Genomic DNA, 14749 nt, shown 5'->3' with positions numbered 1-14749 from the left:
TACTACACAGCTTAATCTGCAAATACAATCACTAAATTCTGCTTTAACGACAGAGGAAAGCTGAACGACGGGTCGGATGGATATTGCAGACAAACAGCGGTCCTTATGGTACAGGCGCAGCTGCACAAAGCCAGATACCCTCTGGTAAGCTCCAGGTCATAAAAATCAGATGATATTCACAGAAATTAAAAAGAGACTGTATTTTTGACAGTGATGGCATGCATCTGCTTGCCTGTTGCTTTGTAGGAAGTAAAGAAATAGCTTGGCCCTGGCCCATTAAAAACTGCATGCCCTTAGGAGCGTCTCTGCTAGAAGAGGGCAATAGACCTCACTGTGCACAACAGCAACCTGTAGCAAACTTGTAGGAAAATAACAAATCTGACAGACTTCACTTTTTAGAAAGCCAAGAATGGCACAGTACTTACCACCAGGTTGTGCAAGATGGCCGTTGCTTTTATATCCCCACTTGCTCCCAGGGTGCTGCTTCCCTGATTACATCCATCCTCATCAAGGGAGAGCAAAACAAGCAATCACACACTGAAAATTCTTGTCATGTTTGGAGGCACCCGTTGTACACAAGGCTCCAATATTTTTCTACTGTCTGATCTGCTACAGCTCAAAGAGCACCCTGCTTATTTTGTGGCTGCAGCAGGCTGTTTGATTCAGCTTTCCGTGAGCCCAAGTTCATTGCAGTGTTAGTATTAACTGGCACTCAGGTTGGAAAGGCTGGGGAGCTGAGAGGGCCAAGGAGAACAGCTTCTGTTGCGAGCGCTGACTCCTCTGATTCAGCTCTGACTAACGTGGTGTCAGTAAAGTGTGGTTTGGAGGACAATCATCTCAGGAATTTTCCGTCAAAAGCTCTCAGCTAAGCATCTTCCCCAGACACAAACAGCGACATGTTTGATTTTACTATGAGAGGAGGAAGGGGTAGTGACTCTTTCCATTAATGTCACCTGCTGGAGAGGGTTCAGGAGCAGCTTTCTGCTGCCAGCCAGCCGGTTCCATAGCTCGCTGCTCGGAGCCACGTGGGAACACAACGGCTGCACTACATCGCACTTGAACGGGCGCCACGTCGCTGAGTTCAGCTCTGATGTAACCCACTCCGTCAACAAATCTCCCCTCGGATTTGGGCACTCTGAAAGCCTACGGGCCATGTGAGCGTCCTGCTCAGTCTATCATCTCCAGTGTTTCTCAAACACCATCTGTGACACCTCTCTTGGGTGAGAAAAGCTCTTTCATCTGGCCATTAAAAGCTGCCTGGCAATGGCCAGTGGGACTCATATCCCTGGATCTGGCAAGGCAGATGCTCTGAAATGATTCCCAGCTGCTGGACCTTTCCAAATAGTGAACAATACCAGCAGACAATGCTAAAAGTAGATACAGGAAACCGTTAGTCCCCAGCTGGCTGCTACTGCAGGTGTCAGCAGCGATACTGTACTAGAAAGCACACTGTGTAGGCAGGAATCCCCATCCACATTGCTCCATGCAGTTTTAATGCTGGAGGCAACACAGAGCAGACAGCCCTGGGGGTAAAAAAAGTACAAATGGTCCAAGGAATTTGGGTTGTTCCAGGCTTAGTGGTAGGGTCCTCTGGACACTCCAGTGCCCAGATGGTACAGCTGAGCCCTCCAGGATGGCCTCAGCACCTTGCATGGCCAGGAGACAACCAGCCAAGCCTCTGAACAGAATTTTAAGCAAGTAACTCCTGATATAGGGTATTTTAAGATGCTTTTTAAAACCAGCATCTGCTAAAGAGGAGGCTCCTACCTGGTATGTCCAGCAGAGACATTAACCACACAAACACAGCAAGGATGGGAGATACACAGCAGATCCCTAATGTCCCCCAAAGAAGATATCAAATAGGAGCAAGAAATCTGCATGCACCCTGACTACTACAAGAGAGGCCACATACCAAGCAGGGATGTGGAGCCATACCCGGAGAAGTGTAAGAAAAGCTCACGTGAGCCTGGCTGTCAAAGTCACCTAGTAGCCCAGTGGGCAGCAGACTCTCTCCTTCCTGCTCTGGGCAGCCAGACCTGGGCCCTCAGCCTGCTGTAACCAGAATAAAGGAAATGTGAGCTGATGCTGAGCTTTTCCTGGTTCATTGGCTAGGTCTGAAGAGCTGCTGCATATTTCCTCATCTAAATGCAAAGATGCCAACTTCAGTTTGGCAGCTGATTCTTCAGAAGGAGGAGCTGTTTAATTAGCGCCTCTGCTCCCTCCGTGCTGACACTGCACAGCAGCAGCTGTCCTCTCACCCTGATCAGGAAATTTTGCATTTTAACCCCAGCTGGGAAGACAGATTTTATGAGTGCATTTGCCTTTCGAATCTGAGGACATGCCAGCTCTTGCTACAGTGACATTCCTGTACAAGGGGAGCCTTCACACATGAACCACGAGCACAGCTAAAGCCTTCAGACATCCTCACAAGTAAACAAACTCATTTCTAGGGATAACTAATGAAAATGCATTCCCAGGGCAGCACAGCTGCAAAGCTACTCCTGCCCTTGATCTTGTGCTTGCCATCCAGCCATTAGCTGCTTGTTTTTGCTGGCAAGTACAGGAGGATGAAATGCAGCAACAAACCTTACTTTTCAATGAAATCAATACTTGAGTCAAAAGCATAACTCGCTTTTTTTCCCAATGAATCATTTTCTTATCAATTTATCCCATGTCATTCTGCTCAAATTTTCCATACATAAGTGTCACTTCAAATTCCTGATGTTCACGATGCTTCTGAAAGAGGAGCCGGAGTTAGAGGGAGTTTTTACAATGAATAAATTAAAGACAACTCAGACATTTGCAAATTTGTTGCAATATTGGCAAACTATTTTGAGGCAGAAATATGTGTGTATATATATTTATATTTTTTAAAACCGATGTGGTTTTTTTTAATTATAAAAATAATATTTTTTTTTCAGTATTGATCTCTTTTGCACAGGCTCACAGACCTTGAAAAGGAAAGGAAGAAATTTTTGGCTTAGCTAAAGCAAAATCATTTGCAATTCACAATGCTCCACCCTTCAGAGTCTCACTGACTTCCAGTCTTGCATCCTTTTAAATTGCTCAGCATTTCACTGAACCCTCATCCACATCACGAAGTTTTCAGACCATCCAGGTGGTGGGAAGCTGAGCCTTAGCTTCGGAGGCTCAGAATGCACTAACTTTACTGGGTAAAGTTCTTGGTGTACAGCCAAAACAATGCTTTCAGAAGGAGCTAAAGTGTACCCATTGAAAAAATGCTCTGGAAATAACAGGACAGGCGTATGTCCTGAATGCATTAGATGTACCGAACGTGCCTGCATTAGCTACAGGGCACTCGTAGTCCACATGCACTCCAGCATGTAGATGGAGACTTTCCTGCTCTGGACGTTCCAGGGAGGAATATGACAGTTCTCCACAAACAAAATAGCCACGCAACACTTACCCTATTGTTGTACTGCAACACCCTATAGCTTCACACACACAGGCTTCTGGTACACGCCAAGCTAGCAGCAGACCTTGAAAACTTCATCCTGAATGTCCCAAGGCTCCATGGAGGAACATCTTCTGTGGACCGTTCCTGGCTTTTGAGACTTTTGATCTTCTCAGGGTAAGGAAAGCGTGTGCAGTAGCTTATGAGGATCACAGCATCCTGAATCCTCTTCAAGCAGCCGCTTTTAACTATTCAAATAGCTCCATCAGGATGTAAATATTTTTCTTATTGCTTTTGTGGTACTTTGCTGTTTGCATCTGGCTCACCATGGCTCCACGCCTTCCCCTCCAGGACATTTGCCATTTGCTCTCGTTCTGAAGTGGGAGGAGGAAGAGAGATTTCTCAGGAGTTTAGGCACATTCCTCTCCTTCACCAGGCTTGTCTTTTGCCAGTTGTTTAGTCTCAGACTGGGGTTAGAGCTCTGCAAAGTTTTATTGGGATCCAGGCTCTGGACCTGTCAGGGATTATCAAATAAATCTCCAAGAAAGTAAAGCCTCACTCTGTAAGTAGTTGTTCCAATGTTGGGCTTAAGCTCACAGCCAAAAACCTCTTGCTTTTCTTCCCCTGCATGGCCTCAGAAATCATAACAATTAGGTACTAATAGTTCAAAAGGACTTCAGAGAGCTCCAAGGAGGGTCAGTGCCAGCTGCTTGGGCTCTCATACCACTTGTCTCCACCAGGAGCCTCAGCTCCCATTGCTCCTCAAGGGGTTTGCTCCAGCCTACTTTCCTGAGCAGCATCAATGACTTCTTCACGCTTTCTAGCAAGCCAGAACCTCTCCTCTGGCTGAACCCAACTCCTGCTTCTCCTTCCTGACATAGAGATGGAGCCACAGTCTCCTCTTCTGCCCACAGATCTTTCAGATGTCTATTTCCTTCAAGCCTTGGGCCTGTGGGGAGGTGTGTGATGGCACCTCAGCTGTGAAGCACAGTCCCCATGCTCCCATAAGTCCCAAAGTGACAGAAGGGCTAGCCTTGATATGCAAAGTTCCCACTGCACTAAATAGTGAGGGAAAGGGCAGTATAGTTTTGTAGAAGAGCTGGAAAAAAAAACATGTTTCTCTGTTGAGAAAAGATCTATGATGCTACACATTTATCTACGGCCACGGATCCATCCATTACAGACATGAAGGAACATCAGCAAATACACACTCACCTGCATATTTGAGCAGTAAAAGTAAAGCTACTTCTTTACATTTCTCTCTGTTAGTCAGGACCCCAACACCCATTACTTTTTTTGTCTTGTTTGCAAAAAGAGGATGACGCAAAAATGAAGTTTTCTCCATGCAAATAAACCAATCCTTGGCCTTTTTCTCTGAGCTGGCCTTTCCCCCATTAGGATCTTCACACTCAAAACCACAGTGACCAATCAACAAAGTAATCCAACACAGCTGCAGCCAGCCAACAAGCCCTACCTATGCATTTTCTTTTACTCTGCTGTATAAGAAAATAGAGAATTATCACATTTTAAGACAAACAACGACATTGATTGGCTTGTGATTTCTGAACATAAAAAAGAAATCCAAGATTTTAGATGTGGGCTTAACAGGAAGCAAGTAAACAATAACAAAGGAACATCATAATTACCTTATTTACATGTGTCAGAATTTCAACTTTTTTTTTTTTTTTTTTTTTTTTTTCCAGTTTTGAACGTTCTGTAAACTTGTGCAGCTCCTGTAAAGAATTCCGTGGCAAAGACATGGTAGTCTGAACTTGCCCTCTCCTTCCTTGCTGTCACCAGGTAACATTGCTTTCAAAGCAAAATAAGAATCCCATCATTTCATCCTACTTTTGTACTTAAATTGTAGTCAGTGAGTCATCGGTTTGTCTCTGTTTGCATACATAGCTCTTTCTTTGCCTTTCATTTCAAAAAGCAAAGAATCTTAGCTACTAATACCAGCAGTAGTTCAACCCTCCATGGGAGCAGAAAGTCAATACAGTCATTGAAAGGGGAATGCAAGATTTTACCCTGCACAGCACATGTTTAATTAAATGTTCGCATCAACTGGGCAAATAGCATTTCACCAGTCATTAGCTACAGACAGACATTTGTAATTCCTTGTTGTCACCATATATATTCAGGTTGATTAGAAGATATTATTGTAAGATGATCACACGCTTACCCACTGATGCAAGTAGATGTCTGTGAGCTCACCTAAAATGCCATAGAAGATCTGTTTCACTGCTAGATGCTGCTAAAGTTTCCATGCCAAGTTTCATTTTCATTGCCTATGACACTGAAGAACAGGGTTTTGCCTTTAGAACTTACCGTTTGACACCAAATCATAGACACTGCTCAAACACTTCTCCTCCTTGGGAAGTGCAGTCCACAGGCTTTTCCTATCCGCCCTGTAGGGCACTGTTTGGAAAATAAAACTCTACCATAGCGAGTAAGATGAGAATATATTTATTAATTATAAAATATACAAGTGAACAACATCGGTTTGATACAATCCCATAAAAACAAGAGCAATTTGGTGACAGCTGCTGGACTTGCCTGGCTGTGGTTACACCAACGATGCTAATCGCAGGGTGCTGCAGCCCCTGCAGAGTTGTGCTCTGAGTGGTTCTGAGAAAAGGCATTATCTGAACATTGATACTCTTTCGTCTTCAAGGGAACATAATGCTGTAGAGAAGCAGTTTTCTGATAACGAGTGTGATTTAGGACTTTAATCCAGGAGGGCTTGGCTTGTCCTTTATAGCCGAGCATAGCAAAACTCCCTGTAAAACAGACACAGTGAGTGTAACCCCCTGGGTGGATCCTTTCACTTATTAGCAATACAGCATGAACATCATTGGAACTTCTTAGCCTTTTTTTTTTCCCCCTTGGATTAAAATAATGGAACGCTGAAAAGGCAAAAAGAATGATGAAAGAGGGAATAGGGCTTCCAAAGCTGTAACCTCACTGCGTCACAGATCTGCTGGTATTTCAATAAGCTAAGATGGGATCCCAGATGTGAGTTAGAGGGATGTTCTACTCTTTATTTTTTAACCATTGGTACTTTTTCATATTTGACTACATGAAAATGGTTAGGCATTTTGAATCCTTCTTTTATTAGTTTACATCACTTTCTTCCTGTTATGCATAAACTGTTCCCCATGTCAGCTCTGCTCTTGTCCTCTGCTGTCCCAAAGTACAAAGGCATTATGTGTTCTTTGATTTTAATAATAATGTCTTGTGTTTATATTATGCTTTTCATTGCAAAGACTCCCAAGGCTATTTGCAGATGGTTGGATCAAGACTATTCCCGTAAACACTTCTAATTTAAATAAGGTTTTGCAGAACCAGGCAACAAGACCCTAAATCCTGATCCCACTGGGGTCAAGAGGATTGCTTTGTGCATTATCCCTGGCAGCAGCAATACGTATTTGGGAGAAATACTCCAGCCTGCCCTGAACCACAGCCCCCCAGAGCGGACCACAGCGGCGGCTGAACACAGCCCTGCATGCAGTCGCTTTTGGAGCTGTGAAGTAGAATAGTGCACATACCTGAATCAGCAGGAGAAAGCTCATGAATCTGAACATGATTACCCAGACTGGAACTTAGGGCAGGCGTGCAGGTGATCACCCTTGCCCTTAAGAAAAGTAAAACAGGGGCAACGCTTCATCAGCCAACACGGCTTAATCCCACTGTCAGCCATCAGCACAATGACCCTGACTTCTCAAGTGAAGCAGCAGAGCAAGGAAACGGCCCTTGATGGGGACTTGTGGTGGCCCTGTGTATTCCTTTGTGTGCTGCAGGGGCAGAGGACTCGAGCTCCCAAAAATGACCTGGAATGGCTGCATCCAAGCGAGCAGTGCAGGTGTGCCAGGGAACTAAGTTTGACAAAGTAAACAAAAAAGAGTCCTTTTTAATCAAGACATTCCTTTCAAAAGTATTCAGGGCTTTGATGAAAGAATGAAGCAATGAAGTTCCAGGACAAAGAAATAGCAAAAAAAAAAAAAGAAAACCTCAAATTTTTTGCTTTGAAAGGATGAAAGATAAAACAGCTTCTCAGGAATCAAACAGGCACCAAAGTGAACTACTGTCTCTGCTGTAAAGATTATGCTGTTCTCTTCCTGGAACAGTCACAGCAATAAGCTTTGAAAGTAAATTTCAATAAAGCAAAAGCAACAACAACAACAACAACAACAAAAAGGAGCTGAAAATACAACCAATTCTGCATCTGATTTCTGCTTAAGAGGTTGCAGGTGGAATCTGACTCAAGCTAGCTAGTTATTTTCCTAATTTCCTCATCGCTTGAGTCATTTGTCCAAACCTGGACTTCAACAGCCCCGTTTTCTAATAGGAAACCCAGCACAATGAAGGCAGTATGTAGCTGGCAGCTATGTGCACACTGAGCTTCCACAAGCAGTTCCCTCAAATCCATCAGAAACAGAATTCAGGCTGAAAGCTGTTCTGCCAGAAACGAGTGCTGCTTAAAGGCACCGCAGTGAGGAGGTGCCTACAAACGTCTTACTATGAAGAGAACAGTCTTTGGAATGGAATAGAGCATTAATCAGGATCTGGCCAGTGTCATCTGCAATGATTTTCCTACTTTCTTTCTCATTTCTTTGCAAATACAGTGAAAATATTTCTAAATGAATGCTCTAAGGGTATAAAAATCTGTGATCCAAAATGACTTGAATTTTCTGGACCAATGATACTGATGGATTTTTTACAGCAATTCAAGGTAAAACTGTAAGTAAGAACTTCCCAAGTCTGGTGCTTCACCTTTGTTTCATCCAAGAAAATAAAAAATATTTACCTTCTCTGTGGAAGACAATAGGCTTTGCCGAACCTAACCTTGTAAAAACAGACATTTCAGAGCTCCACACCTTGTCTCCAATATCTCTAGAGCACACAAGAACAAGTGATCTGAAAAGAAGGATAGTAATTACTGCACGACTGCAAAATATTACCCTTGTTAAGAATCTGCGAGACCAATTAAGAAAAGGACTTGATTGCTTAATTTTAAGAACATACTTAAATCCCTGTGATTTCAGTCACATGTAAGCTTACAGTTCTGAGACTCTTTAGCCATCTATGCACTGAAAAGCTGCTTTAAAGTCAAGCGCTTGCCTGGCTGCAATCCTCACAGATGTGCTTTCAAGTCCTCAGTGAATTGTACCTGCAATGAATTACAGGCACAACTGGTTGCATTTAGCTGAATGTCCAGCTTGCAAAAGCATGCAAGAAAATCAATACAAATGTACAGTCATCACGTGCATATTTGTCACTTTGTGCACGTTCTATACATGTACATACTCGTGTGCAGAAGTAAAGATGGAATAACTCTGCAGTGTTCTAATCTTTGGTCATGAACTGCTCAGAAATGTCTTTGGACTGAAAGTCTGTTTTCTGGTTATTTGACCTGCTTCTGCCAGCAGCCAAGAATTTATCTATAAATCTCTGTTGTTCCATGTTTATGTGGCGACACATAAAACCACAAGGAATGTGGAACAGACACAAACAGAGATGATCCAGACCACTGCCAGGACACACTGAAGGTAACAGGCACGCAGGTCTGTTCATCGGCTCATCCAAAGCAAAGTCCTACTGGAAAATCTGGCACACCTATGATTTTCATCTGTCAGAAGAGGTAAAAACAATCATTAAGGGTAAACAGAAACCAACCCATTTCAGAAATGGAAAACTGAATCATCAACTGCCAGGAAACTGCTGGACCTTGGGATGTGTACACAGGACTGCAAATGTCATTGCAAGGACCTTATCTTCTCCATATTGGAAAAATGGATTGTTCATTTAGAAGGAATTGACAGTTTTCTAGAAAATCTGTCTCTTTCTGCTCTAATCTGTGCAATTCTGAGAGAGAGACAGTCCTTCTCTTATTATCTGAGTGATATTCAGGATTTGTACGTATTCAGTCTTTGCCAGATTCCTTCAGAGCACAGGTTCAGATATGAAAGTAGCTCATTTTTCTTTCTTTGTCTATCAGCCACAGGCTTCTACACAAGCTGGGCTTTCAGCACTTTGCTTACCTCTCTTTTATTAATGTTTGAACATAATCAGTTATTGAATCGGTCACATTTTCCCCAGCAACTGTGTCAAAGTGCCGCCTACTCACAACTGCTCCTGAACATGCATCCAGCACCACGAAGAACACCCCAGGGCTACTGAACAGGAGCGTCGTGTCATTTATCTGCAACAAAACACAGAAGTAAGTTTTATGGAGGCAGGCAGTGAGTGATGTGGAGGTTCAGGCTATGCTCCCATTTTTCCATAAGGAGGGCATTACAAGCGAGGAAAATATCTGGTGTTTACAGCCTGTAGTTTTCCATATGTAATTAGTGCAGATGAAGTGGTATCACTGATAAACCATCAGGGAAGGAGGAAGAAAAGCCATTCGTTCTGAGTAGCACTGGGAAGCCCATTGGGGTACCAAAAACATGAAAAATGAGGTCATGGACATATTTTGTGTGTTAAAGAAATACATTTGGGAAGCCAAAAATACTGGGAGTAAAATGCTTAGTTCAGCCTTAACACAGATTCTTCTCATGTGGGTGAAATGACTGTCACTTGGCATGGCAGATTTGACCAAAGAGCAGGAGAGAAGTGCTAAGACAGCAGTGGTGGGACAGAAGCCACACGTGGACTTTTTTTTTTTTGCTTCCCTGGGAATGTCAGTATAGCAAGATCTCAAAAACAAACTCGTTTTTGGTAGTGCCATCCCTGGGCCTCGAGGGAGTTTAGCACACGTGCCTCCTACTCCCCTTGCTTCCTGCAGCAGGGGCTCCTTCTGCAGGTTACAGCTCCCAGGATGTGCCACAATCTCTGCTTTTGGCAAGACAAAGGCTCTCAGAGATGTAACAGGGGGTCAGGCAGAGCGAGGAGGAGGCATTTGTCAGCACTTAATATAACTCCGCGGCATGTGAACCTGGGCAGCATCCTTGCTGACGTGATTTCAGTCACACTTCTCCATCCAAGCAGAGGTGTAAGGCATGTGCAGGGATAACCTGACAGCTCCAACTCCTTCAGACGTGAAATACAGTTATTTTTATCTTTTAGAGCAGTGCCAGAGAAAGTCAGAAAAACAAGCTTGTTTTTTTCCCTTCATCCTTTTGTAAGCACTGCTTTCTGATGTGCTTTTCTCCCCACATCCTCTGTATTAGAGTGGTGGTGTTAATTCTTCTTCTGAGGTGATAAAAAGCCTTTTTTCCCCTTTAGGGCTCAAATCCTCATCTGAATAGAATACGAACTCCTAGTGATTAGAATGGAGCTAATTGTAAAGGAGAACAATGCACTCCTGTCTTCCAGGGGAACTTCCCATTTCCTTCTGCCTAAGTTCAGCAAGGTTTTGCAATAACTTACCTTGGAGATAAAGTTTCTCCCTGTTTAATCACCATTTCAAATGTAGCAAAGCACATACCTTAATGAATGCAGATGTCAAGTGGTTCTGTATGTCTGCCTTGCTGAGGGACTGGATCTGGATTCTTACATACTTGACTGAGGGCGTGCTGGTGATAGCAAGCTGCAATTACATGGAGACAGAGCCTCAAAAAACTGGTAGGCTAACTGGTTTTCATCAGCAGAATGACACCAAGCACCAATGCTCACAGTTGGAAAGCTTGAAGAACATAGTTTTTCAAACTATGACCCTGATTCACAAGTGCTTGCTGTTAAGACAACATTTACCAAAGAATTGTGGCAGTGGAGGTTGGTAGGGACCTCTGATGGTCACTCTGCCTCTGAATAAGAAGTTGAATGTAAGTTTCATATATCCTGCCTGATTATAACCGAGGTGCGGATTTGTATGAGCCTGAAATAATACTACAGGATTTACAGAATTGTAAATGAAAAGAGAACCTAGGTCTGATTTTCCCATCATTCTTATTAACCAGAATTACTTCCCAGTCTGAAATTCAACAGCAATACTGCACTTTGGAATTCAAGGCTAATCCAGTCTGAGCTCTCTGAAGTGTTCTTTTATGCTTGTTTGAAAGAAAAAGAAAAAAAAAAAAGGGGGTGGGAAAAAAGATGCTGTGACTGTGCATTCACCTGCTTCCAGTCGGGTGATTTCTATGAGGTTATCTTTGAAGCGTAGTACAGAAAACTGCAGAAATTTAGTGCAAAATCCTTCCCTCCACATGTTACACAGTGCTGGCCAGATTCACAAGCAGCTGTTCCCTACTGACGCATACGTGCTGCATGACCTCAGGTGCTGTAGGAGGGGCGCTCTTACCTGTGGGGCCCCACAAGCCCTGCATGGCACTGCCTGGTGCTGGGACACAGGTCGCTGCGGGGCAGCTGGCCTCTGCAAAAAGGGGTTGGGGGCACAGCTCCAGGACCCCCCCGGGTACATCTGCGCCATGATTTTGATACGTTCACAGCCTTGCTGGGAGCAGTAACTGTGCCCTTGACGAGCTTCGTGGGCCTGCAGGTAGACAAATAGGTACCTACAAATGAGAGCAAACATACTGATCAGAGTCATGAAGTGTTTAAGGGAAAAGCTGAATAGAGGGAGGGTTTTTGCATGCTAAATTCTATTATCCCTCCCGTTTTGCAACACCACTGAAGAACCCTTAGAGTGGTGTAATACAGAACACCTGCAACTTGTACATTCAAAACTGGTCTGCAAGGACACAAGTAGAGCCTCCCTCTCAACCCAGCATGATGAGACCTGCAGCACTCTCAGTCCGTACACCCAAGCCAACTTCCTTTGTTGGGCAAGCATTGTGGAGTATGCATCACCTCCAGCACCAGGCGCAGCTGCATCCTGCTAGATGCTCATGCTGTTTTGTGCAGAAGGAAACAGGCTTGCTTAGAAATACTGGCATCGTCCCCTTTGGCTCCTGCATCTCACGGCCCTGGCCTACAGGCACAGCTTAGCCCTAGGCATGCATGACAAAACTTCTAAGGCAGCCAGATCTTCTGGCCCTTGGAGTTCATTTTTTCCTAGCTGTTCAAGTGTGTTTTCAATTGCGTCCATTCTGCAATTCAGGCAGAGGAAATTACATAAACAGCTCAGCTAAGCTTCAGGATCAAAAAGATGCATGAGCTGTAAAGGTTTTCTTGTTTTGTTTTTGCTTTTTTTCTATTTCTTTAAAAACTAAATATTTGTTTCTATTTGTCTGGAAGAAAGAATGAGTAAGCTTGGTTCCTCTCCAAGGATCCAGCATGTGGGGTTAAAAAAAGAAGGGGAAACATCCCACTCATTATGAAATAAAGTCTACAAAACAACAACAGGAAAAGAAAAAAGCCAGTCCCCTAACTTTTGTACTCTGAGAGGCTAAAAATAGCACTGCTGAATTAAACAGAATGAAAAGGCTGATACTGCCAGAATTAAGTTGGGTTATGTCCATCAATATGCACGTACCAGGTCCAGACGGTTGCTGGCAGACAATGGTTCTGCCTCTACAGACCCACACGTGTAACAATTTTCCCCTGCTTTTCAGTAGTAAACAACCTTTTTTTTTTTTTTTTAACAGAATTTGGGCAACAGTTAACCCCTCCTCTCCAAAAAAAAAAAAAAAGAAAGAAAGAAAGAAAAAATGGAGAAAAAAGAAAAAAAAAAGAAAAGTGGGATTGACTAGTAAACTGTTATTTCACAATTCCTATCATAAAAGAGACCTGGCTATCACCAAGAAACCTGGTTAGCAGGGAAAACATTCTGGGATTTGATTGCTCATGTGTTATGGTTGAAAGAATAAATACATCACATCTTATTTTCAAGTTTGGCATTTGTGGGTTGATTTCTAAAGTAGCTGCTTAGTCAGGTGAAACATCATGGTTAGACCACTGAACAATTTTTTCCTTCCCAACTGTTTTAGCAAATAGGGAAACATGGTTTCGTAAGATATTTACTTAAGTAAAGGTGTTCTGGATTCCTCTAAAGACAGTGCATGACCTCTAGGACTCTCTTCTTGCCTTCAAAATAAGAGATGCACTGTGGTCAACCTTTCCTCATGGGAGTATGAAGAAGTTGAAATTTCCCAATCTATCTTGCTGCTTGGTGCTTGACTGAAGTAGGCCTAATCTAGGTTATACCGTCCCATACCTCTGCTTTGACCTGAAATCAATGAAAGGACCATGCAAGATGGATGAGACTGAACTTTAACTATGAGACAGGGAAAGGAAGAAGCAGGACAGGAATGAGAAGAACCGCAGAGGTTTGCTGCCTGTTCACTGGAGGTCTCTCATGGGCTCACCCCAATGCTCTGTCAAAGTAGAAGAGCTGCTCGCCGGTCCCATTGAGAACACTGTCACGGGAAGGAGCCATGAGGTAATGCTTTATGCTGTGCACCATCCCTGTCCGTCGCTGGTAGATATCTTTCACCACGTGGAAGATGGTGTTCCTGGGATAGCAGAGGGCAATGTGCAGCCAGTCTCCTCTGTCATAAAAAGGAGGAAAGAGAAAATTTGCTTAAGGGCATGAATGCGGGAGAGATGCTCTCCAGTCAAGAGCACAATCTTCAGGGGAAAACAAATAAATGTATTTTGAGGTTTTCTTCCTCCTTTAACCAGAAAAAAATACACCCAAATCCTCTGTGCCAGAGAAAATCAGGTTTATTTTTTCCCCTTTGTCTGGAAACAACGTCTGTTTATACAAAGGTCTGATCCAGAGACCCAAGTTGACCTCAAAGGACTTTGAGTCAGGTGCCAGGATGGCATAAAAGAAGAGATTTTCTCTTCCTTGCTCATAGGACCGAGGAACAACCAGTCACATACCTGCTCACAACTCCAGAGGCTGCCAGGGCTCAGTTTAGTTCATCTGGAGCTGCTGCAGGAGAGGGAACCAGCACTGAGCAGACATTTCACCAGGGGCACTGGTCTAGGAATCAGAAAGTAATCTCTGACTTGAACCAGAGCCACAGCCTTAAGAGATCTGCTTCCTCCACTTTACGGCAAGGTTTATGATCAGGCTTTCCATTAAAATCTCCCTCTCCCCTGCTCTTTCTTCAGTGTCAGTTTAAAACAACTACAGGTAAAGTTAAATGGTCTTTTAACACTTGACCACCACAGTGTTAGCATGCATATTTGCAACTAATTGTCCCTATGGCTTTTCTTTATGCTGTGACCTTCGTTGTCACCTCACGGAGAGAAAATCTGCCTCAAAACTCCATTTTTTTCTTTCTGCTTGGAGAAAGATGCAGTCACAGCACAGTTCAGATGCTGATGGCTACAGTCTTTCCCAAAACCAAAGACCCTTCCTGACTGCAGGGTGCACTAGTACTGGGAAAAGCAGAATGTCACAAGATGTTTACACTTGAAAAGAGAAACTGAATAACAAGACTATTTGTGTAATTATTTTTTTTCCTCTCCAGCCTCTGAAGT

The 14749-nt window shown here is 43.5% G+C and overlaps 2 protein-coding genes across 4 annotated transcripts in view; both read right to left on the bottom strand.

Annotated features, from left to right (window-relative positions):
* Positions 1–14749, bottom strand: part of CEMIP (cell migration inducing hyaluronidase 1) — a 105686-nt gene that overhangs the window by 53817 nt on the left and 37120 nt on the right. The gene's annotated exons all lie outside the window — the stretch shown is intronic.
* LOC128075602 (cell surface hyaluronidase-like) overlaps positions 5866–14749 on the bottom strand; it is a 48199-nt gene continuing 39315 nt past the window's right edge. The window contains exons 20-25 of one of the 2 annotated variants that reach the window (XM_052672507.1): positions 13624–13806; positions 11658–11871; positions 10845–10946; positions 9457–9617; positions 8223–8332; positions 5866–6195 (exon numbers count right to left, since the gene is read on the bottom strand). In XM_052672507.1, coding sequence (XP_052528467.1) covers positions 5996–6195; positions 8223–8332; positions 9457–9617; positions 10845–10946; positions 11658–11871; positions 13624–13806 — 970 coding nt within the window. In that variant the 3' untranslated portion in view covers positions 5866–5995. The remainder of the gene's footprint in view (positions 6196–8222; positions 8333–9456; positions 9618–10844; positions 10947–11657; positions 11872–13623; positions 13807–14749) is intronic. The other variant, XM_052672508.1, reaches the window with a different exon arrangement.

Source organism: Tympanuchus pallidicinctus, unplaced genomic scaffold (genome assembly GCF_026119805.1).
Source record: "Tympanuchus pallidicinctus isolate F22 unplaced genomic scaffold, pur_lepc_1.0 scaffold12, whole genome shotgun sequence".
NCBI classification, from domain to species: Eukaryota; Metazoa; Chordata; class Aves; order Galliformes; family Phasianidae; genus Tympanuchus; species Tympanuchus pallidicinctus.
Note: the sequence above shows the minus strand (reverse complement) of the source record. Positions and strands in the feature narration are given on the sequence as shown.